Source organism: Octopus bimaculoides, chromosome 21 (assembly GCF_046866305.1).
Source record: "Octopus bimaculoides isolate indiv1 chromosome 21, ASM4686630v1, whole genome shotgun sequence".
Lineage (NCBI taxonomy): Eukaryota > Metazoa > Mollusca > Cephalopoda > Octopoda > Octopodidae > Octopus > Octopus bimaculoides.
In genome coordinates, this window is record NC_142948.1 from 2,038,560 (window position 1) to 2,064,535 (window position 25,976).

At 39.8% G+C, this 25,976-nt stretch overlaps 2 protein-coding genes across 4 annotated transcripts in view; one reads left to right on the forward strand and one right to left on the reverse strand.

Annotated features, from left to right (window-relative positions):
- The window catches only part of LOC106879571 (glutamyl-tRNA(Gln) amidotransferase subunit A, mitochondrial), a 329,428-nt gene that overhangs the window by 287,236 nt on the left and 16,216 nt on the right, over positions 1 to 25,976 (forward strand). Inside the window, exon 1 of one of the 3 annotated variants that reach the window (XM_052975607.2) lies at positions 10,261 to 10,491. The exons of 1 other annotated variant lie outside the window; for it this stretch is intronic. In XM_052975607.2, coding sequence (XP_052831567.2) covers positions 10,276 to 10,491 — 216 coding nt within the window. In that variant the 5' untranslated portion in view covers positions 10,261 to 10,275. Of the gene's footprint in view, positions 1 to 10,260; positions 10,492 to 25,976 lie in introns of those variants that run through there. One more of the 3 variants, XM_014929214.3, reaches the window with a different exon arrangement.
- Positions 16,179 to 25,859, reverse strand: LOC106879620 (NAD(P)H oxidoreductase RTN4IP1, mitochondrial). Its single transcript, XM_014929281.3, has 9 exons — positions 25,360 to 25,859; positions 22,789 to 22,943; positions 21,976 to 22,044; positions 19,569 to 19,693; positions 19,064 to 19,112; positions 18,441 to 18,577; positions 18,146 to 18,320; positions 16,918 to 17,010; positions 16,179 to 16,447 (listed from the first exon to the last, which is right to left on the reverse strand). The coding sequence occupies exons 1-9, from the start codon at positions 25,667 to 25,669 to the stop codon at positions 16,331 to 16,333; spliced, it is 1,230 nt and encodes a 409-aa protein (XP_014784767.1). The 5' UTR covers positions 25,670 to 25,859; the 3' UTR covers positions 16,179 to 16,330.

Here is a 25,976-nt window from a genome sequence, read left to right on the forward strand (position 1 = left end):
GCCACCACACACAGAACATGCTAGATCACCTCGCAATCGACTTCGTTCACTTTACGTCACCTTTTCAATCACGTCCTCTATTACTTCAGTTCCGTTTTGCATTTTTATTTTTTTTTAATACCGTTTCTGTTCTGCAGTTTTTTTTCATCCGGTTTCTGCTCGCTCGTCGGAGAACGAGAAAGGACGTATGTTGGAGAAGTAAAGATGGAAAGATGATTTCGGTTTATTTCTGTTTTTGCGTGAATTATTTATTATTATTTTTTTTTTCTGGTGATTTTTATTAAGAAATTGAAAGGAAATACAGAGAAAAACAGACGTTTAATATGTGGGTGTGTGGATTCATGTGTGTGTGTGGTTGTCTGTGTGTGTGAGTGTGTGTGCGTGTGTTCTGTGAATGTGGGTTTTATGTGTTGGAAGAGAGTATAAATATATATCTGTACATTTATATATATGTGTGTGTGTGTGTGTATACATATATATATATATATATATATATATATATATATACAAATTATAAAGCTATATGTACATCTAAATGGATATATATATTATATGCAAATAGAGATGCATATGTATGTGTGTGTGTGTGTGCGTATACGTATGTGTATGTACAATTGTATCCGCAAAGATATGTGCATACTCGCGTGCGCGCATACACACACACACACACATACAGTTATACATACATGCTTACATATACATATATATATGTAAGCATGTATGTATATTTATATGTGTATGCGTATATGTATGTATAGTCATGTATATTTGTTTGTATGTGTGTATGCAAATGCATCTATATAGCTGCAGCTGAGAGCGGCAAATAGCGATAGATTGCTATGTAGATAAATATATACGTGTGTGTGTATATATATATATATATATATATATATATATGCACACACACATATGTATATAATCAAAAGTGTGTCTATGTGTGCGTATGTGTGTGTGTGTGTGGCTCTTTACACGTAGATGTATATTGAAAGACGCGCGCGCATGCAACGCACACACACCCACCCACACATACATATATATATATATATATATATATATATATATATATATATATATATATGTCTGTGTGTGTGTGTGAAGATAGTCAGACAGGCGGACGGACGGACAGACAAATAGACAGATAGACAGACAGATAGACAGACAGATAGATAGATAGATAGATAGATAGATAGATAGATAGATAGATAGATATGAGTGTAACCCCTTCGTCTTCTTTAATCCTCTCCCCCATCTCAACCCCTTTCGCCCCATATGAAAAGTCGTCCCTTCATAAATCTGGTTCCATGCCAAATCAGTAGAAAGCATTTTATCTTTGATAAATAGTTATAAAATATCTTTCACTTCGGCAGGGGTCCAGTTGTCGCTGTTCTTGTTGTTGTTGTTGTTGTTGTTGTTGTTGTTGTCGCTGTTCTTGTTGTTGTCGTTGTTGCTGCTGCTGCTGCCGCTGCTGCTGAAATTTAGGTTTGGGATTATAGTTAACTTCATCTCTGTAATTATAGATCTCCCACTATGACCATTATTCAAACAAAGTGTATCTAAGACTACATCATCTAATGTGTCCTTCCTCGCTGGTGAGGATTTTTTTTTAGCCCAAGGTCTTCTCAGATCCAGCAAACCTACCATCGAATTTATTGCCACCCTTGCCACTCCGCACTGATTCTGTCTTAGTGAATCTAGGACTACATTATCTAATGGCTGCTTAAGGCGGCGAGCTGGCAGAATCGTTAGCACGCCGGACAAAATGCTTAGCGACATTTCGTCCGTCTCTACGTTCTGAGTTCAAATTCTGTTGAGGTCAACTTTGTCTTTCATCTTTTCGGGATCGATAAAATAAGTATCAGGTAAATACTGAGGTCGATATTATCGACTATCCCCTCCCCAAAAATTGCAGGCTTTGTGCTTAGAGTAGAAAAGATTGTTGTTGTTGTTGTTGTTATTATTGAGTGAGAGAGCAGAACGTAAAGAATCGGACGAAAAGCCGCTACTCGTTTTGTCCGGCACGCTAAAGGTTCTGCCAGCTCGCCACCTTAAAAACTTCCAAATATTGACATCAAATTTTGGCACAAGGCCAGTAATTTGGGGGAAGCGGTGGGGTTAGTCGATTACATCGACCTCAGCGTTCAACTGGTACTTATTTTATCGACCCCGAAAGAGTGAAAGGCAAAGTCGATCTCGGCGGAATTTGAACTCAGAACGTAGAGACGAACGAAATGTCGCTCAGTAGTTTGTCCGGGGCGCTGACGATTCTGCCAGCTCGCCACTTATAAGATTGAATTATATTAAAATACCGAAACCCAAAGATCATCTACACGGACGTGAAACACCTTTTTCTAGTCTCGTTTTCTCTTAATCTAACGACACGAAAACTAGAGCTCTTTGTATCAAGATGGCTTCCGAATTCTCAGAATTTTACAGCGAATTCTACAATGGAAGTAGTAAAAAATTTCACCTGTTTCTTTCCTTTTTCCAATTTATTTCTCGCTATTATCACAACTATCCACATAAAACTGAAATAAAATTTTAGAATTGAAAAGAAAACGAAATTTTTAATCTATAAGAAAAATTATCTTCATCACCCCGGGTACACATCTTCAAATGTAACACATACACACACACACACACACACACACACACACACACACACACACACACACACACACACACACAAACATGCATACACACACACACACACACACAAAGATACATACGGAGTTAGTCTTTTACATTGAAGAAAATTTGCATTACTGTACTTCGATTTTGACTTAACCTAAATAAATCCTTTGCTAAAGAATGCAAACTAAAATTTTTCTATAACGAACATTTTCAAATCACGCAAGTAAACTGTCGTCTGCTTCTCCCATTTTATTATAACAAGATTTTCTTTTAGTATGGCGGCGATGGTGCAGTCTTTTTTTACTGTTACTTTGCAATTTTCTATCTTGATTCGTCGAAATACATCTAATTTAACGGGGCTGGTTTTTGTTTTTTTATATGAAAGCTTTTGTCTTTTTATTATAAATTATTAAGAACTAGAATTATATAAGGGTGTGTGTATGCATGCGTGTGTGCGCGCGCGAGTGCGTATGTGTGTATGTGCGTGTATGTAATACTATTTTCTCTACAGATAAGCTGCTTAATTTGATGCGGCATACATAGACAGACAGACAGATAGACAGACAGATAGATAGATAGATATATAGATAGATAGATAGATAGATAGATAGATAGATAGATAGATAGATAGACAGATACATACATACATACATACATACATACATACATACATACATACATTATGTATATATTTATGTATATGTAACATAGAGACGCAAATAGCAAAGAATGTATAGCTAAATATATGATATATATATTGGTATATATATATATGTGTGTGTGTGTGTGTATTTGTCTGAGAGAGACAGATAGAGAAACAGAGAGAGAATATATAAACATGTGTGTGTGTGTCTCACACACGCACACATGTTTCCGTGACATCGAGAACAAAACAGCTTGCAGGTTTACCCAGTGCAACATTGTTGATTTCTCCCCTTCAATATCGAAACCCTTCCTTCAGAAGCTTTTAAATTTTGGCTAGTAATTATCCCCAATATCCATGATCTTGAGGTCAGAATCATGATGAACGCTAGAAAGTCCATCTTAGTTAATGATGATTCCTACAGGGTGAAGAAAGAAGGCGACCCACTGTTCGATATATCTATGGGGAACCACGACGGCACCGAGATCGCTAATCTTGTCGGATTATTCGTCTTGGATACCTTTCGGAAACGTATAACCCACACACACACACAACTCAGCCCTCTATAAGGACAACCGCCGGACAATCTCAAGCCATATGAACGGCCATGCCATAGACAAGTTCAAGAAAGATTTATCAAAGATCTTCAAAGACGTTGACCTATCCATAATAGTCATTAGCAACGTGACAAAGGTCGACTTCCTGAACGTAACCTCAGACCTGATAAATAGTAAGTACTACCCGTATAGAAAACTCAACGAAGGAATTGTGTGTTTACACAGAAACTCAAACCACCGCTATAATTAGAACCTAATGTCAAGAATCGGCAAGAGAATCTCGAAACATTCTGCAGAGATCTTCAACAGGACCACCCCCATTACGAGACTCATAAGGGCCGGTTCCAGATTTTCATGGTTTATATATTCTCCACCTGGACAGGACGCTAATCCATCACAGGATTACTCCTTTTTACCAGCTGAGTGGACTGGTGCAACGTGAAATGTAGTGTTTTGCTCAAGAATACAACACATCGCCCGGTTCAGGAATCGAAACCACAATCTTACGATCATGAGTCCAACACCCCTAACCACTATGCCATGAGCCCCTACTTTCGCTGTAGCAAAAGATGTCCGAGGAAGAGGCCAGCAGATTTGACGACCACACAGCGCGGCCAAAACCCACACTGCTCCTTTGGTGTGCCCACGCGGACTTCTGCATTTTACATTTATATACACACAAAATAACTCCATCAGAAATTCCAGGAATCGTTTTGACATAACTAAAGCAGCTTTGTCACTTTGTTAGGAACCAACTTAGATTCTTCGACGAAGAACTTATATAAATTCCAAAGAACGCACGCACACACATACACATATTTAAACATAAAAATACATGCATATACACATACATATACATAGAGTGGAAGACAACTTGCCCAGTAGACCGCGCAGTAGGACTGAACCCAAGACCTCGTGGTTGAGAAACAAACTTCTTAACTACACAGCCACGCTTGCGTCTATTAATGTTAAAATTATGCAAATAAGACTAGCCTGAAATTTTAAATTGACGTGGAACAAGAAAGTGGGGGGGAGGGGGAGGGAGAGAGGGAGGGGCGTTTGGTAATGGAATAATGGAAAAACTTTCTGTAAATATCGATTATCTTGTGAAATTCTTCGTTGAATAAAACGGCGACATTTTCACAAGGTTTTCTCTATAAATAGGTGAAGAACAGAGAAATATATTTGACTTCATCGTTCTTACAATTGTATTCAGTCACTGTTGTAGCTCTTCTTCTTCTTCTTCTTCTTCTTCTTCTTCTTCTTCTTCTTCTTCTATATATATATATATATATATGTGTGTGTGTGTGTGTGTGTGTGTGTGTGTGTGTGTGTGTGTGTGTGTATACACACACACACACACATATATATATATGTATATATGTAAATAAATATATACATATATATATATATATATATATATATGCACATATATATGTATAAATAGAGAGGGAGAGAGGGGGATAGAAGGGACAGAGAGAGACGAGAGAGTGTTGGGTCAATAGAAAGACAGAGAGGGAGAAATAAAGAGGGGGAGAGCCAGGCAGAGAGAGAGGGGTGGGATATCTGGTGACAAGGGCGTGACAGTCAGACAGACCGATAGATAGTCAGACAGGCAACAAGGCAGACAGGCAACAAGGCAGACAGACTAGATAGATAGATAGATAGATAGATAGATAGATAGATAGACAGATAGATAGATAGATAAATGTGAAGAGACTAATATTAGTTTCATTTTCCAGCGTGTATGGGAGGCAACTCTATGCATGTTCCTGCGTTGTTGTGACCTCATCAGAAAAGTATAACCTTCATAGTTCTCTGTGAATCGTTTGTTTTTCTCAACAGTTACACAACAACAGAACTGAGACATAAAATAAACTGATCAAAGAGATCAATTCTAGTATAGTGCATAAACTTATGGTAATATAAATATAATATAAGGCAATAATAATACAAGAATAATGCAATAATAAATATATAATTGAAATATATCATAGTTTCCATGAATTGAACAATGTATTGTTGTGAATATTAAAGGTTAAAATTGTGCATATATTGATCTCTACACACATATATGTATACATGATATACATATACATAAATACATATGTATATATTTATACATATGTGTGTGTGTGTGTATGTATGTATGCATGCACATGTTCATATACCTATATACGTATATATATACTTGTATACGCATATATTAAATATACATGTACACATACGTGAATATATATCTTTATATATATATATATATATATATATATATATATATATATATATATATATATATATACACACACACACATTCACATATGTATGTATACATTTGTCCATATAATCACACACACACACATATATATATGTGTGTGTGTAAGAGTATATATTTATGCGTACGGGTGTATGCACACACACAGTATATATATATTTATATATATACACATATATAAATGTATGTTTAAGTATATATTTGTGTGTGTGTATATATATGTACATGCAATTCCATATGCATACATACACACATATGCATACATACATACATACACACATACATACATACATACATACATACATACATACATACATACATACATACATACATACATACACACATACAATGCATACAATACATACATCGCACTAAGTACCTTCGAAGGTGTTTCAATCCGAAGAAATCACTTCTGAAGTTGTGAATAAAACAAAAACCACCGGAAAACGATAGAAGCGAAACAATATTGGAGAGAAATGTTTTTAAAAATGAATGAATTCGTGTTTAATAAATTCATTGTCGAGAGAATATTAACAAAATGTGTAGAATTGTGTTGCTGAACAAACAGAGAGGAATACGTTTTAGAGAAAACTGTGATATGATAATCGCAAAGAGGGGGGGGGGGTTATATTTTGTTGCCGGAGTGTTATATAAAGCAGAGATGTAATAGGAGCGAAAAATAACACTTCGTTATTCATCTGATGGTTTTGGCGGTGCAGGAATATGTTTAATTGTATGCACAATGGATAGTGTAAGGTGGCAAGTGGAGTTTGAAAAGGTGTGGAGGGAGCATGTTTGCATGTATCTGTCTATCTGTACATGCATAAGTACGTATGTACGTACGTACGTACGTATGTATGTATTGTATGCATTGTATGTATGTATGTATGTATGTGTGTGTGTGTCTGTATGTATGTATGTGTGTGTATTCGTTATACGAAATTGAAAGAGCATTAAACTAAAAGACACCGTTAGATGACTTGATGCCGTAGAATTGTCTGAGATAAACTCTTCCCATACACATGTTATATTACACAATATACATCGGAATTCGACCCGAAAGTGATCACGAGAGCGGTAGATATACGTATTTCGCTGCAGTTGCAGCTTGTCAGTACTGCGCATTCGAGTCGCTTTCGAAAGGAAATCGAGAACTCTTGGCTGAAGTAAAATGAGAGAGTAAAAAGTCGTTTGCAGAGTTGCGATGGCGTGGCTCAAGTGATGGGGAAAGCAAAAACTGACAGGAATAGAGGGACATAGATGGACATGTTGAATGCCGTAACTAGCGGCATCATCATCATTGTCATCATCAACATCATCAGCGTCATCATTACCATCACCATCAGCTTCTTCATTATCATCATCGTCATTGAAATCTTTTTGCTGACGATTCAATGTTTGTGTGTGTGTGTGTGCGTGTGTGTGTGTGTGTGCGTGTGTGTGTGTGCACGCGTGTTTAGTTGTGTACGCGTGTATGGCTGCGTGGGAGGTGTGTGGGTGAATGGGGTTGTTGAGGGTGATAGGGAGATGGGTGGGGGGTAGAAGGTGGTATGGGGAGAGGAGGAGGTGGACGGTAAACAAAACAAAACGAAAACAAAAACAAGAGAATCAGAAAACTGGAAAGAACAAAAGAGATTCCTGTAAGTTTCCCTCCATTGTTGGGTCTGGGGAGAGGATTAGTGGCGACGACAATGGAGGCATCTACCACCACCACCACAACCACTACTACTACCAACACCAACAACAACACAACCACCACAACCACTACTAATGCTACTACACAACACAATAATAATAATAATAATAATGATAATAATAATAATGATAATGATAATAATAATAATAATAATGATAATAATAATAATGATAATAATAATAATTCCACTACTACTACTACTACTATCTCTACATCTACCACTGCTAATGCTACTGTTAGTGCCATCACCATTATTATCACTACTATTATTAGTAACACCACCACCACCACCACCACTACTACTGCTGCTACTACTACTACATTACATTGTTTCAAACTGCTCTGCTTTGACAATCAGGTGTTAGCTATTGTGAATGCTACATAATAGAGTAGAGAACCTCCATGCCGCCGCCGCCACCCTCCACCACCACCACCACCACCACCACCACCACAATCATCGCTACCACCATTATCACTATCACCGTCATCAGTACCGCCACCGCCACCACTATCACAACCATCACCACCACCAGCGCCACCGTCCCCGCCGCCGCCGCCATCATCATTTACCACGTCCTTAAGCAAGAACCTCAACGACTCCAGCTTGCATCGCTGTCAACGACCGCCGTCACACGTGAGCGTGAAACAACAAAGCAACCATCCCCAACCATCGACACCTCACGCGTGTAAGCAACAACATCGCAACCATTTATCCCTCCCCACACACACACCGTCACCACCCAGCTGTAGCAACAATGCAGTCGTCGCCACCCCACCCCCACCCACCTCACTCCATCACCCCCCACCCCCACCCCCACCCCCACCGCCGCCTCCACTTGATTGTATTTTGCTGTCAACCATCACAACACTTCAGATGACATCCGACATTTGGAATTGTTATGATTTTAAGTTTATTTGCCTGCATCTCTTGTCTAACAAGACAACTGGACTGCATAAAACACATAAGATAGATAGATAGATAGATAGAGAGATAGATAGATAGATAGAGAGAGAGAGAGAGAGAGAGAGAGAGAGAGGTAGATAGATAGATAGATAGATAGATAGATAGATAGATAGATAGAACGAAAGAAAGAAAGAGAGTTGATAGATAGATAGATAGATAGATAGATAGATAGATAGATAGATAGATGGATAGATAGATATCTTTATTAGCCACGCAGGGCCGAACACAGAGGGGACAATACAAAGTAGAACTTTTCAAAAGAAAGAAGAACAAACATCAAAAGGGATCGAAAATGTTTATGACGTATAAAACAGCAAAAAAAAAAAAAGAACAGCGTAAAAATGTAAAAGGTTTATCCCCGTGGAATGAAAAGCCGACGGTAAAGACTTCGGTAACCTCAGGCAGGGGAAGTTACACATGAGAACAAGAAAGTCAAATGTTATTAACGGTAAGGTGGGTTGTGATTGGTCAAGAAAGGTCAAGGCGCCGAGCTGGCAGAGACGTTAGGGGGCCGGGCGAAATGCTTAGCAGTATTTCGTCTGCCGCCACGTTCTGAGTTCAAATTCCGCCGAGGTTGACTTTGCCTTTCATCCTTTTGGGGTCGATAAATTAGGTACCAGTTACGCACTGGGTCGATGTAATCGACTTAATCCCTTTGCCTGTCCTTGTTTGTTCCCTCTATGTTTAGCCCCTTGTGGGCAATAAAGAAATAAGAAAGGTCACGTGGTGTCACGGTTAATACCGGTAATACCACTTGATTTTCTCCAAGACATGGCCTCAATCGAATGACCGATTACAGGTAGAAAATAGAAGATAAAAATCTCTGCGAGTGGAGCAATCTCATGTACAGTTTTATCACATGGAGAATATTAAAAAACTGAGTCACCGTGGCGTTCCATCCATGTCTACCCTGTACCAATCTGCACAGTTCTGCAAAACTCCTGCCACTAACTTCTTTGATGTTATCACAAAATCTGGTTTTAGATCTTTCTTCTTGTTCTTCTGCCATATGCTACACCTGTTAACAGAAACCTATCAAGGTTTTGTCTTCTAGGCCGGTGAAGGTCCATTTTCTTTTCAATTTAACAGTCTTTCCTGTCATTTTATCTTGCGAAGGACCCAAGTCCATTAGTTGTTTTACCTGTCCAATTTTATGTACAGTTGTTGGCACTCCGTCGCTTACGACGTCGAGGGTTCCAGTTGATGCGATCAACGGAACAGCCTGCTCGTGAAATTAACGTGCAAGTGGCTGAGCACTCCACAGACACGTGTACCCTTAACGTAGTTCTCGGGGGATATTCAGCGTGACACAGTGTGACCAGGCTGACCCTTTGAATTACAGGCACAACAGGAAGTAAGAGTGAGAGAAAGTTGTGGTGAAAGAGTACAGCAGAGTTCGCCACCATCCCCTGCCGGAGCCTCGTGGAGCTTTTAGGTGTTTTCGCTCAATAACCGCGATCCTATGACCGCGAGTCCGCTACCCTAACCACTGGGCCATTGCGCCTCCACCTTATGTACAGTATATCAATCCTGAATATCCCGTCTGCTTACGTCATTACTCCGGCCGCTTTCATCATTATTCCGGCTGTTTACGTCATTGTTATACACACCGGTTGTTTCTTAAAACAAACAGAATTTCTTATAAAAGTCTTTCTACAACCGACAGACGACCGAAATACACAAGCGAACCAGGAAACGCGATGTCATGTTCGTCTAATATATGCGTATGTATGTATATATATATATATGTGTGTGTGTGTGTGTGTGTGTGTATATACCATTGTATCTGGGGACAGTCGTGTTAAATTATAAGGCACGAAAAGAGAATGACTCTCCCCAGACAATAGAATATGCTTCAAGAAACAAACTCACATAAAGAATCTTGCAAACCAAATCCAAAAGCGAAATATTTATACATATATATATATATATATGTGTGTGTGTATGTGTGTGTGTGTGTGTGCGCGGTGCGTGTGTACGTGTCTCTGTGTGTAGTTTTAGTTTATACAGCTCGTCTTTATTTTCTCGTGCCTTATCTCTCAGGCCAACTTCCTAGATTAGCTGATTATTGCTTTGAACGATTTCAAATTATTCGTCTTTGCAGGGCACACACTAAATACTTTATATGCACAAATATTTGAATTATATATTTACGATATTAACGGGAAATGTCTATTACCGCTTTTATGATTAATACATATATACGTATACGTATATGTGTGTGTATGTTTATGTATGTATATATATATATATATTTATATATATATATATATATATATATATATATATATATATATATATATATATATATATATATATATATATATATATATATATATATATATATATATATACTTAATCATGCATATAAATATAAATGCACACACACACACACGTATTGATTTATAAAGACGGCAGAAATCTTGACTCTAACTCCATGTCATATCAAAGAGTTTCCTTTACTACAAGAAACTGATTATGGTTTTCTGGCAGTAGAAGTGGTGGTGGTGGTGGTGGTCGCCGTCGTCGTCGTCGTCATGAAGAGGATGAGAAAGATGACGAGGATGATGGGGAGGCAATGGTGTTGGTGTTGGAGATGGGGTGGGGGCTGGGGGGATTGTGATGTTAGATCTGATGTCTGTGTTGTCGCTGTTGTTCTTGTTCTTCTTAAGCAGATAACAAAAGATCAATGACATGTGATAACCTTGGTCTGACATCGAAATGGACTTTGTTGGTGTTGTTGTAGTTGTTGTAGTTGGTGGTAGTTGTTGTAATCATCATTATCATCATTATTGTTGTTGTTGTTGTTGTTGTTGTTGTTGTTGTAGCTGTTCCCTTTTTCCAAGGCTATGTCCCACTACAGCAATCCAAACAATAATCATCCTTATAAACTCCTCTCTCTCTCTCTCTCTCTCTCTCTCTTTCCCTCTCTCTCTCTCTCTCTCTCTCTCTCTTTCTCTCTCTCTCTCTCCCTCCCTCTCTCTCTCTCTCTCTCTTTCTCTCCAAGACACCCACAATCATTGCAACACCATCCTTTCTTCTCATTGACCACATCTTTTCCATTTCTCTCCTCACAGCTTCTTCATCTCACATCTGTTTCTATCCTTTTTTTTTTCTTTCCCGACGATTCTCCTTTCGCCAGAGCAAGCGACGTCTACGGTCAAAGCATGACATTCCTTCCATGCCTACCACTACAACATTCAATGTTCGATTTCATGATCCCATTGAATCATGAAGTCCCAAAGGATTCATAACACTGGGGGTCAATATAATCGACTCATCCCCTCCCCCAAAATTACTGCCCTTCCGGCAAAATCTGAAACTATTATTATTATTATTATTGTTGCTGTAATTTTTAATTTTGGTAGTCTTCCCTCACAACACACACACATTCTTTGTTTTGTCCTGTTCTGTCCTTAATGTTTTTCTAAATGTAAACCCTTGTGGCTAACAAAGAAATCATTATTATTATTATTGTTGTTGTTGTTGTTGTTGAGGCATGCGAACTGGCAGAATGGTTAGCGCACCAAGTAAAATGCTTAGCGGCATTTCGTTCCATCTTTTTGTTCTGCGTTCAAATTCTGCCGAGGTCGACTTTGCTCTTAATATTTTCGGGGTCGACAAATTAAGTATCAGTGAGACCCAGGGGTGGATGTAATCGACTAGCCCCCCCCCCCTCCAAAAATTTCAGGCTTTCTGCCTTTAGTAGAAAAGGTTATTATTATCATCATCATCATCATCGTTATTAAGGTGGTGAGCTGGCAGAATCGTTAGCATGCCGGACAAACTTTACGTTCTGAGTTCAAATTCCGTCGAGGTCAACTTTGCCTCTTATCCTTTCGGGGTCGTAACAAATAAAGTACCAGTCACGTAACAGGGTCGATTTAATCGACTAAACCCCATCCCCCACGCTAAATCTCAACCCTCGTGCCTATGGTGTCTAAAAAGGATTATTATTATTATTATTATTATTATTATTATTATCGATTTCATTATTATTTTTCTTTTTTCTCCTCCTCTCCCCTATCTTTTCTCTGGTGTCTCACTCTTCTGGACTCTTCACACCACAGCCAGAACCACCACTCTGTCTACTACGACCAATACCACTTCCTATTGTTGATGTTTAATATGTCAGTAATGGCGGTGAGAGAATTAATTAGTTCAGCTCACTGATTACCTGATGCTGGCGTCACACACACACACACCGTATGTGTATGCATGTATGTATATGTTTGAGCATGTATGAGTGTGTGCGTGTGCGTGTGTGTGCGAAAGGTAACTGCGTTCGTCTGCACCACTAGTTCCATATCAGGCCATTCTTGGATTTCTCTCATAACTGCTCTTGATGTCGTGGACCTAATCCATGACGAATTCAGAGTTTATGCTCAAATTCACTTGAGCACTTCGATGTGTATTCTATCTGAGCACATCCAGCTCTCGCACCCACTACCTGTACGTGTGCATGTGTGTGTGTGTAAAGATAGACAAGGCTGGTACCAACGATATATATATATATATATATATATATATATACTTTTTATAAAAGCCGATAAGAATTTTCACAAGCTGTTTGAATCAAAAGCATGTTACTCTACCTTCGGTTTTCCAGTACGATTTATATACAAGTGGAAGACAAGAGATATATATGCACACACTTCTGTGTGTGTGTGTGTGTGTGTGTGTGTGTGTGTGTGTGTGTGTACATGCGTGCGTTTGTCTTTGTGTTTCCGTTTGTTACCCATTACTGCCTGACAACCGGTATTGGTTTGTTTACGTCCCCGTAATTAGCGGTTCGGCATATATGACAGTATATATGACAGTATAAGTGTCAGGTTTAAGAAGTAAGTGCTGGGGTTAATTTGTTCCACTTAAAATCCTTCAAGGCGGTGCTCCAGCATGGCCACAGTCCAACAACAGATACAATTAAATAAGATACATAAATTTAATTATATCATTAACTTGTCAATGTATACACATATTGCCATACAACCCCGCCACCTCTCTCTCTCTTTCTCTTTCTTGATATGTCATAAATAAAACACTATTACACACACACACATATATATATATATGCACACAGACATCCACTCATACACACATATACACGTTTACACGCATACACACACGAACATCAAACAGAGGATGTGTGTATATCTCTAAATTAATATATATACATACCTATATATATATATATATATATATATATATATATACATACATATATATTTACATATATATATATATATATATATATATATACATACATATATATACACATACATATACACACACACATATATATACACATATACACACATATATGCATATGCATATATATATATATATATATATATATATATATATACATTAGAGATATGTGAACACACACTGATAGATAGATAGATAGATTAATGAAGCTATTGTTGTTTAATTGTGTTGTCTACTTCAAAACTATTTACTTAAAACGTCTTGCAGGAAATCTTTCCCAATTTAATTACAATTTTACTGATGAACAAACAAGATACACACTTGAAGAATCACTCCAGCCCCTTGGCGCACACACACACACACACACACACACAGACGTTTATGCATACATATATGCCTATATATACACATTGTACATGTTTGTCCGTGTGCGCACGTGTACACTGCAGCTAGCGTCAATCCAGTCGACTTGAGTATTTAACTAATCTTAACCCTCCTCAACAGCATTTCACTTAATTGTATAGTCATTTTGGCATGCATATATATATATATATATATATATATATATATATACTCACACATGCATACATATATATATGAATATATAGGTCTGTATACGTGTGTATGTGTGTGTGCATATAGATGTACATATATGTCTATATGTACATTCTTATACATGTATAATATATACATGCATACATAGACGTATGCACACACATATATATACATATATTTTTATGTACATATATGTATACAAGTATATATATTTACATATATACACCTATATACGCACATATGTATGCATATATATATATATATGTATACACCTAAATATACACATAAACATACGTATGCATACATATTACATATATATGTATCCACACACACACACACACACACAATTTGTATAAAACTAATGATTCACTCTGACGTTACTCAGAGTTTTCGTTTTGTGTGCGTCGTTTATGCTGTGAATGGTGGGTATACAGCTTATCCCAATCCAGTAATATCTGATTCTAGCCGAGATAATCTAAGGATAACCAGACATTGTCTCAGTTGAAACCCAACACACAATCGTTCCTCTCACCATAAAACCTCTACAGACGATAGAGGTTTAGTGGTGGGAATGTCCCAGATGTGTTGCTGAACACCCAACATTGTTCAATTATTGAGTCAGAACAGCAACTCAGCCAAAAGAATGGGCTATAGATTATGCTATATAAACGATGTAGGATAATATGCTATATAAATGATGTAGAAGATTGTGCTTTACAAACGATTTGGGAGAGACGGCACTATACAAATAGTGACCACAACTTCTTATCTTCGACAGATGTCACAGCTTCAGGACTTACATACATATCATCACCCATGGCCGCACAAGCCCTCCATGCAGACAGTGAGGGCAGCAGAGGGTTATTCAGACTAAGGGAACCCAATTTTTCTCCAATGAGTAAAAGATCAAACATCTCAGTCAGGTTAGATGAAACCTGCAGTAAGGTACACAAGTCAGCTCTACTAAAACTACAGAATTGATGGAGGAGTTCACCACATCTGGCTGACATTTCATCTGTGGCTTCCTCAGCACGTTTTTATGTGACATTAGCCAGCCTATCTTTTTACCCCTGCCCCACTTCCTATCCACCTCGTGCACTATTACAAGTCAATCAAGTGTCCAAATTCAAGATTTGCAGGGCCCATACTGAAAACCTATCACATGCAGAGTTGCAAACCCGGCAGAGAGCCAGTTGCAAGCTCTGTAACCGTGTCGTTTCAGGTTCAGTCCCACTGCACAGTGGTACACCGGAGAAATGTTTTCTACAACAACTTCAGAGCAAAACAATGCTTTGTGAGGGAATTTGGTAGATGGCAGCTGCGCGGAAACCCTTTATAAGAGATGCAATGTGAAAAATAAGTATGTATGTATATATGCATGCATGCATATATGTGTGTAGTGTGTGTGTCCATCTGCATAATCTGTGGTCAGAGGACACTGCTGGACAAATGGTTAGAGGTCGTTTATGTACCTAGCGCTTGATGGTTCAACAAAATAAAGACCAATTTATAAATAAATAAAGTACTAAATTTGGAGAAAAAGTACCCCGGGTCAATGTCCTCTTCAAGGCAGTACTCCAGTATGGCCACAGTCCAGTGACTGAACTAATAAAAGAGTAAAATGTTAAGCGAGTAAAATGACAGAGATGAAATAAAAATAATTTTGATTTTATTTAAAAAGAAATTTAATAAAAAAAAAAGGAAAAAAAAGGTTTCAGCTAAATATCAACAATAACAACAACATCATCCTCAACGTCGGTTCTATAGGGCATCGGATCAATCCCTGCACTGGGCGTTGGTGCTGTTACTCTGTACACTTTACATCAATGACTGTTTTACCTCGACTGTGTCCGGCCTCGACATGGTTGTAGGCGTGAGGCAGTTGATGAAAGGGAAACACCTTGTCGATGACTGGTTTGATCTGGTACAAGAGAGAGAGAGATAGGAGAGGGACACTGGATATGGGAGTGGAAGATATGAAGGTGTAGGTGTGTGGGTGTGCACATGTATGGGGTGTAAATGTATGTGGGGACGTGTGTGTGTGTAGATCAGGTGAAGGTATGGGTGTGACTGGTTCAATGTGGTACAATAGATACAGATGGGGAGAAGGTGGAGTCATACCAGGAAAAGGGGGATGTATAGGGTATAGGGAGGTGTGTGTGTGTGTAGAATGTGTGTGTGTATGTAGTGTGTATGTAGTGTGTATGTGTGTGTGTAGTGCATGTGCATGTGTGTGTAGAATGTGTGTTGTACATGTGTGTAGACGTGGGTGCGTTTTCATCTAGAACAATACAGAGAGAGCAATGGTAGAGCCACTCCAGACACAGGGGTGATATTAGGCGATAGGGGGGTGTGTGTGTGTTTTGTGTGCATGCACGATATTTGTCTTACCTGACCGTTGTCCACCAGCTGACCAATACACCTCAGTGCCCTCCAATCAGGGATGAAGAACGCCCAGCGATAACTCTGTCCATTCTTTAGATTCTGAAACATGACCGAAGATGATAAGCCAACATCATGGTAGCAGAGGTGGTAGTGGGAGGAGAGGATCAATGGAGTAGTGAGGGTCTCTTTTATAAAGGTGATAGTGGGAGTAACTGTTATAGAGATGGGAGGAGAGATGAGGGTACAAGAAGGAAATTACATTGAGAAGTGGGTGTGTCGCAGTATAATGTGGGTGTGTCTAGTAGTGAAGAGTTAGGTCATGTCTAGTAAAGAGGTGTGTCTGGCAAGGAAGTGGGTTGTGTCTAACAAAGTCGTAATTATATGCAGGAAGACATTTTTTGGTGTGAGATAAGGGATGGGGGTGGGGCTGTATTTTATTGTGATGTGTGAGAGTCTTGGCAATAGTGGACGGGTTACTGGCCATACTGTAGGGTAGCAGAAAAACCCTTTCCAAACACACAAACATACACACTGACATGCACATATATGAATATACATACACATACATACATACATATATGGACACAGATGTAAGCACAAAAGACACACACAAACACGCATGCATGTGCTAAAAAGGGAGTTGAACCATAGCCTCTGGTGTGAGTCAACTGCTAGAAACAGCAGCTAAATCTCCTTCAAATCACACCCTTTCATTTCAAAAAGGACAAATTAGATAATACAGTCCTAGGTACACTATGTGTTAGTAACAGACAGGATGGCCACGGTAAAGACACCATGGTCAAAGGTCATTTTGGATGAGGGCTGACCCGGGGTTAAACAACAACAACAACAAAGAAAGCAACGTTAAATAATGTAGTCTTAGGTACACTATGCCTAACTAAAAGACAGGATGGTCACAGCTAGGACAGTTTTGATCATAGATCTTTTGGATCAGAAGTGACCCGGGGCTAAACAGCAACCATAAAGAATCGACATGGTTGCTTGACCAGCAAGAAATAGCAGCTAACCTCTCACTCAAATTATGTCCTACTGTCTAAAGAAAAACAAGGACACATTGGCTATGTAGTCTGGAAAAACAACAGACTGGCTGGTCATTGTTGGATTGTCTTTGACAACAGGTCTGCTAGCTCAGAGGCTGACCTAGGACTAAACACATGAAAAAAAAAAAAAAAAAAAAAAAATATGGCACCATCACCAATTAGCATTGACAAACCTCGAGAATGTTACAGCCAAGGGAACCGGCCGAGCGGAGGAAGCCAGCAGGTACACCATGGGTGTCTGTGTCTTCAAGGAATGGCGTCTTTATTGTCACATACTTGGCATTGCACCAATTCTTCAAGACATTCCGAGACGGCTTCTTACCAAGAACATCAAGGTAAAGGTGAAAGCTGAAAAGGAAGAGGAAGAAGAGTGAGTAGAAGGGGGAGATGACAAAAAAATTGTGAGGGGAGAGAGAGAGAGAAATGAGACAGAATGAGAAAAGAAGGACAAAAGAATAATGAACTCACCCATCCATCTGTCTCAGTTCGTCTTCTTCATTCTGTGTTTTATAATCGATGACCACATTGGCTCCAAGTGACCTCACAAGGTCAATGGCATCTGTACTGCATGTTGATGTCACATGGGCACCCCATGCTGACATCAGCTGGAAGAACAAAGGAGGGTTACATGACAAATATACATGTGGGGGGGGGGATGGCTGCATGGTAAGAAGCTTGCTTCCAAACTATAAGGTTCTAGGTTCAGTCCCACTGCATGGCACCTTGAGCAAGTATCTTCGACAGTAGTCTTGGGCTGACCAAAGTCTTGTGAGTTGATTTGGTAGACGGAAACTGAAAGAAGCCTGTCGTATATATACATATATGTGTATGTGTGTCTGTCTGTGTTTTTGTCCCCCACCATCGCTTGACAACCTATGTTGGTGCGTTTACACCTCCGTCACTTAGTGTACATCACTGTACAGTATGATGAGATATGTTTGACATTTCCTTTGTATCTATAAACTTATGTTGCTATACTAGTCTGATGTCACAGGCGTGCGACACAAAGAAAAAGAAAAAACAGGAATATGAACACACACACACACAACTGAACTATATTAAAACAAAAACAAAATTCTGTTTAAACCAACCTGAACAGCAAAAGTTCCAATTCCACCAGAACCAGCTTGAATAAAGACTCTGGAAAAGATAAAGAAATACAACTGAATGTTGTTGCTGGTGTTGTTGTTGTTGTTGGTAGTGGTGGTGGTGATAGAAGCATTTAACCCTAGGTCAGCCCAGATCAAGCGCAACCATGATCAAAGGTTAGTGATGCTGGGAACATCAAGTCTGCCTTTTTTTCAAAGAGCATTGTGTATCTAGGTCTCTATTATCTAATGTACCCTTGGATCAACTGATCCCCAATGTTCCATAGACAAGTGGATTAACTAATCACTTATCTACTATAAATCTGTGGATCAATTAATCAAGCCTCTGCCCTTCAACTATTGATGAACTAACCAAGTTATGTCCCATAGATGTTACTCTAACCAGAGTCAGCCCATGGCTACACAACAACAACAAAAACAACAAGAGATCCTGTGAAATAAAAACAAACACAAAAAACACGCAGATGATGTTGAGTGAAGGACTTACCTCAAGTTTGGTGCTTTTTGCTGAGTGATTTCTCCAACAGAACACAGGGCACTCCAAGCTGTGAGTGCCACGTAAGGCAGAGAAGCAGCCTCAATGTGAGTGAGAGTGGAGGGTTTGTGGCACAGCTAACACAAAAAGACAATCAATTATAAAGAGAGATAGATGCAGATATAATATAAAAAGATATATAAAGATATGTATATTTATATGCATATATAATATATATATATATATATATATATATATATATATATATATATATATATATGATTATCTGGGGGATGTAAGAGGAGGTGCAAGAGTTATGGTTGGAGAGCAAGGGAGAAGAAGCACATACAATACATACACACTCAAAACTTAGATAGAGACAGACAGACAGATGATGGATAGATGGTTAGACCTGAGTGTGTGCATGCATGATGTGGGTGTGTGTGTTTTAGAATATATAAAATATGGAGTAAGTTAGATAGGGAAAATGCATTTGATATAGCAATGGGCTCACACGATTCTACTCAGGCCAGTGACCTAGTCGGAATATATATCCTTTCATTATATACACACACACACACACACACATATATGTATGTATGTGTGTGTGTTTATATACAATATATATTTTCCAGGCTTAACTACCAATTCTTTCCCCTCACAAACTGTCACAAGAGTTATCTCCCTTTATCGTAAGAACGCAAGAGTTATCTTCCTTTATCGTAAGAACGCAAGAGTTATTTACCCCGATTTTTAATACCGATCTACTAACTGTGATAAATATATTCTATACGCTTACACACACACACACAGCACAAACCAAACGGAAGTGCTTCTCTGGCTTGTTGCTCAACCGGCCACAAATTACAACTGTAAATAAAGAAAGGTGTTATTCGATAATGTATTTTACGAGAGCTGTGAAATGCGATTCTTAAGGCGAATATTGAGAACAGCATAGACGGACTAAGAGACTAACGAAGAAGTGATGAGCCGGGCCGCAGCGAATAGGAAGCCGCTTGGTGAGAGAAGGGCCAAACAACTGAGATTTCTTGGTCATGTAATGAGGAAAGAGGGCCTGGAGAAAGGGGCAATGACTGGAAAGATTGAAGGGGGATGATCTGGATGTCAAGCTTAATGAACTGGTTGGTTGTTGTTGTTGTTGTTGTTGGCACTCCGTCGCTTACGACGTCGAGGGTTCCAGTTGATCCGATCAACGGAACAGCCTGCTCGTGAAATTAACGTGTAAGTGGCTGAGCACTCCACAGACACGTGTACCCTTAACGTAGTTCTCGGGGACATTCAGCGTGACACAGAGTGTGACAAGGCTGACCCTTTGAATTACAGGCACAACAGAAACAGGAAGAAAGAGTGAGAGAAAGATGTGGTGGAAGAGTAGAGCAGGGTTCGCCACCATCCCCTGCCGGAGCCTCATGGAGCTTTTAAGGTGTTTTCGCTCAATAAACACTCACAACGCCCGGTCTGGGAATCGAAACCGCGAGTCCGCTGCCCTAACCACTGGGCCATTGCGCCTCCACGAACTAGTTGGATGAAAGAGGCATTAAACACCCGGATGTGGAACTGCTACAGAAAACTCTGGTAGGGCATGATCGCCTCCGTCCTACATTCTGAACATGGCAACTAAAGAAGAAGTCTTGGATATACTTCTAAACTGACAGTGTGTGGTCATGGTTGGAACGCCTCTCGACCTAGACATTGGTCAGAATGAACCACGGGTTAAACAACAACTATCAGCAAACCTTACAATTCCGTCAACAGAGCGATGGAAGGATGGATAGCAGAATCCTGAGAGAATCGGAAAAAAACAATGTTTGACGAGGTTTGCTTCATTCTAAGTTCAAATCTCAGCAAAGTCGATTTTACACTCCATCCTGACACCCTAACAATTCTGCCCAGCCACTACATGGTGGTGGTGGTGGCGAACGACAAAGTAAACCACATGTGTTCCATGACTGATGTTGCATTCCCATTTGTCCCATGGGCTGTTAAGAAGGAAGACAAGAAAGGAGACTTGTAAATACGAAATAGCCTGATGGTGCCAGTTATTGTTGTAGCCTTGGGGGACAATATTGAAGGGTATTGAGAGAAATATAAAAGAAATGGTTCCAATGGAGTACCCAGGAGAGACGTTGCGAAAGGTTTAACTCCTTGGCATGGCCAGAACCATCAGGAAGGTATCAGAGAGTTGAAAAGCACAGGTAACAGGTAGCAAGGCCACAACTCAAGCAAGATTCCAGGAGTTCCAACAAAATTTGGGGTTAAAAGAATAATAATAATAATGATTTCAAATTGTGGCACAAGGCCAGCAATTTCGGGGGGAAGGGATGAGTCGATTACATTGACTCCATTGTTTCACTGGTGATGATAATGATGATGATGATGATGATTAATTCAAACTCACCTCCTTTGTTGATGCCACACAAAACTGGGCGTGGCTGCCTTGGTTGTGTGCCCCCACAACTCCCCATACCTAGGGGGTAAAAAGGAAAATAAAAGAAAAAAACACAAATAGAAAGATTCATTTAAAACACACACACATACATATACATATATATATATATATATATATATATATACACACACATGCAAGTATACATTCATGTGTACAAGTATAATTGCCCTCAAATCATACCTTGCTGTCTTTAAGCCTTTAGCATTTAAACCGTCCATATCCAGATCAAATATTTGACCTTTTTTTTTATGTTCAAACTAGCCAGATCTGGCTTCTCACACTTACCCTACAATGTCATTTTGAAAATATACAATCATGTTATCGAAATCTTAAAGCGACCAGATGACGCATGAATAATTAAAAGCAATGTGCATCATCATCATCGTCGTCATCACTTAACGTCCGTTGTCCATGTTGGCACGAGCTGGACGGTTTGACCAAGGCTGGCAAGCTGGGGGAGCTGCCCCAGGATCCAGTCTGGTTCGGCATGGTTTCTACGGCTGAATGCCCTTCCTAATTCCAACCACTTTACAGGGTGGCACTGGGTGCTTTTATATGGCACTGTACAAGCCCTTTACACACCCATTAGTCGTGATGATAGTGATGATGTTGGTCATAATGATGATGATGATGATGGTGGTAGCTGTGATGCTGAAGATCATGGTAAATGATGATGGTGGCAGTGTTGGTTGTGGTGGTGATGATGATGATGATGACAACAATGATGATAACAGAAAGAATAAATGAATGAAAGAGACAAACCTCGTCGCCCGGCTGAAAGCTGGTCACATTCTTTCCAACGGAGACAACAGTTCCGGAAAAGTCTCGTCCCAAAATGAGCGGAAATTCAGAACCAACAAAATGCTTGCTGCCAAGTTGCCATCGGATGAGGTTGATGAGTTTTTCACCGTAACCATCTGTTAATAGAATCAAACCACTGAGACATCCTACAAGACGATGGCACAATAGACTGGGTTTCCTCATCAGGGGTGGTCACTAAATACTTCAACTTCGGACCACTTACTGACCTTCAATGAAGAACAAGTAAAACTCACAATGACATGTTCTGCTGACATCTAGGGGACAGGGATGTTGCTAGACATACATACCGACATCTATGAGTGGACCCCTAAAAGAAGGACAACTGACTGCATAAAACTTTAATGGGCTGGTCATGCCTGGAACGTCTTTGATCATATGTCTGTTCAAAAAACAAAGCTGACCTGGGGTTAACATTCATTATAATCGTTAGTCTTTTCCTGGGGGTCATAACAGATAATGAACAGACCTGGAAGAAAATGGGAATAAATAGGAAAGAGGAAACGCCAGGAGAGCTGGAAGAGGAGCTAAGAATCAGGCGGGTCGGAGACATTTTGGCCGTTTTGGAATTACAGATGTTTTAATATTTTGCTCTCTCTCTCTCTCCCTCTCTCTCTCTTGCTCTCCTCTTTCCCTCCCTCACCGTTTCTCCTCTTTCCCTCTATTTATGTGTGCAAACATATTTCTTTTTAAGTGAATGAGGAGAGGCAAAGTGTTTCTATCAATCATGTACAATTAATAAATTGCAATGTTTTCTATCCATCTACCTGTCTGTCGAGCCATCCACCCGTCCATCTGTCTGTCTGTCATCATCATCATCGTTTAACATCCGCTTTCCATGCTGGCATGGGTTGGATGGTTTGACTGGGGACTGGCAAGCCAGGAGGCCACACCAGGCTCCAATCTGATCTGGCAGAGTTTCTACAGCCGGATGCCCTTCCTAACGCCAACCACTCCGAGAGTGTAATGGGTGCTTTTTACGTGCCACCAGCATGAGAGCCAGTTGGGCGGCACTGGCAATGACCCACACATGAATGGTGCTTATTGCATGACACCAGCACGGAAGCCAGTCAGGGAGCACTGGTATCGGCCACAATTACAATTTCCATTTGATTTTGATTTACTTGACTCAATAGGTTTCCTCAAGCACAGCATGTCACCTGACAATCCTAAGGTACTTTTTATGTGGGCTGGTTATGCAACACTGGTGTAGGCTATGGCTGTGATCTCACTTTACTTGCTGGGTCTTCTCCCTGTCTATCTATCCATCTATGTATGTATCTATCTATCCCTCCATCTTTCTGTCTGTCTATCTATATGTGTATATTTCTGTATGCATATGTGCAGGAGTTGGCCTTCAGCACCAAAAAGTACTGCAGCCAACACTGGCCGAATGTCCAATAATTGGCTGAGCCAAATCATCAGTGTCCAGAAAACTGCATTCGATCATCTCAGTCCACTGTAAGGAATATCTCTCATGGAGAGGAACTGAAAACAAGCGGCTTACCACGTTCTGTGATGAGAGGAAGAGAGACGTGAAGGGTCGTGGTTGAGAAGCAAGGTGTCGGGTGAATGAAGGAGCTGTTGAAATGACAGCGATGCACCTACACTCACTGATGCTGGTAGGAAAGAGATGAGGAAACATTTTTAGATGAAGGATTGCTGAATGAGGAGTGTTACAATGAGTAGACCCAACAGAGGTAGCTGTTATTGGAGTGGACAATTTACAGGGTCAAAAGTACAACTGAGGATATGAAAGCAGGAAAAAGAACTTGAAGATCAGTGAGTATATGGGCAAGAGAAAAAGAAACAGCACTGATATGAAGACATGATGTGGATGCAAGAGATGAAAGTTGAAGAACCTTTCGAGATTTTTTCAACTTCCATGGCTCGAAGTCTTCTTCATTTCCTTCATTATTCTATTTCTGTAGTACAATGTTCCCAAAGAACTACAACGGTCTTCTTGTAATTTATTTTGTTTTTGCCGGGGATGAAAGGCAACGCTAACCTGCGTAGGATTTGAACTCACAACACAAAGGACCAGAACAAATATCACAAAATATTTACTCTGCGCTCTAACGATTTTGCCAGTCCACCGCTTTAAAATAATTGCTTCTAATTTTAATTCCAATCTAACGATTTTGAAGTATTTAACTGGCCCTGAAGGATGAAAGGCAAAGTCGACCTCTGTGGAATTTGAACTCTGAACGCAAAAAGCCGAAAGAAATACCGCTAAGCATTTTGTCCGACGCGCTAACAATTCTGCCGATTTACTACATTTTGAAAATAATAACTGTTTCTAGCATATAGGGCTCAAGGCCGGAGATATGGACGGGACGTTGGTCGTTTCAATCAACTCCGGTAGTAAACTGGTAATCTATTTTATAAAACTCAGAGCGAATGGAAAGCAGTTGAACCCGACAGGATTTGAACTCGGGTCGGTAAATGATTCTGGCACCAAGAAAAGTTGGAGATGGGTGTAAATGCGAGGTAAAGCAGCGAAAACAGCCTTACCTCTCATCATGACATCAATCGGGTTGACGCTGGCAGCATGGACGTCGACCAACACATCTCCAGGGTCCAACACAGACGGGACACGAGTGGTTTTGGACAAGGTCATCTGGTCACAGCCGTAAGAATAGATATTCCATGCCGACATTCGGTGGCTGAAGCTGGTCTGTTCGCCGTCAGAAAAGCTGCGGCATTGGAGGAGCTGCTGCACCAAGGTGACTCTGCTGCCGTGCGCCCCAGTCTTGAAATTATTTGACAACAGCTTCAAAGACGAAATGTTATTATATAACTTCGACATCCTCAACATCATCATCGTGTGTGTGTGTGTGTGTGTGTGTGTGTGTATGTATTCAGTCGTTAGCGGTGGCGGGAGCACTAAAAGATACAGTATATCCTGAGAAAGGCCATAAACCTCAACCGAGATGCAGCTCTGGGCATCATTTACAAAACACAAGACAATAAAACAACGTGCGGCGGCTTCGTTTAGTTTATATTGGTGCGGTGTCGACACAATTAATCTACTCTGTAAATTTGTTACCAGCCAAATCCTCTCTCTCCGTCTCTTTGTTCCTCTTTTTCTTTCTCTCTCCGTCTCTCTCTTCCTGTTTTTTTTTTCTTTC

Excerpts from the sequence above, each read along its gene's own strand:
- LOC106879620 (XM_014929281.3), bottom strand. The coding sequence starts at position 25,669 with ATGATGATGTTGAGGATGTCGAAGTTATATAATAACATTTCGTCTTTG. Across the intron at positions 19,694-21,975 it reads GTGTGGCATCAACAAAGGAG|CTGTGCCACAAACCCTCCAC; the intron begins GTGAGTTTGAAT and ends TTTTTGTGTTAG. Across the intron at positions 19,113-19,568 it reads CAAAAAGCACCAAACTTGAG|AGTCTTTATTCAAGCTGGTT; the intron begins GTAAGTCCTTCA and ends TATCTTTTCCAG.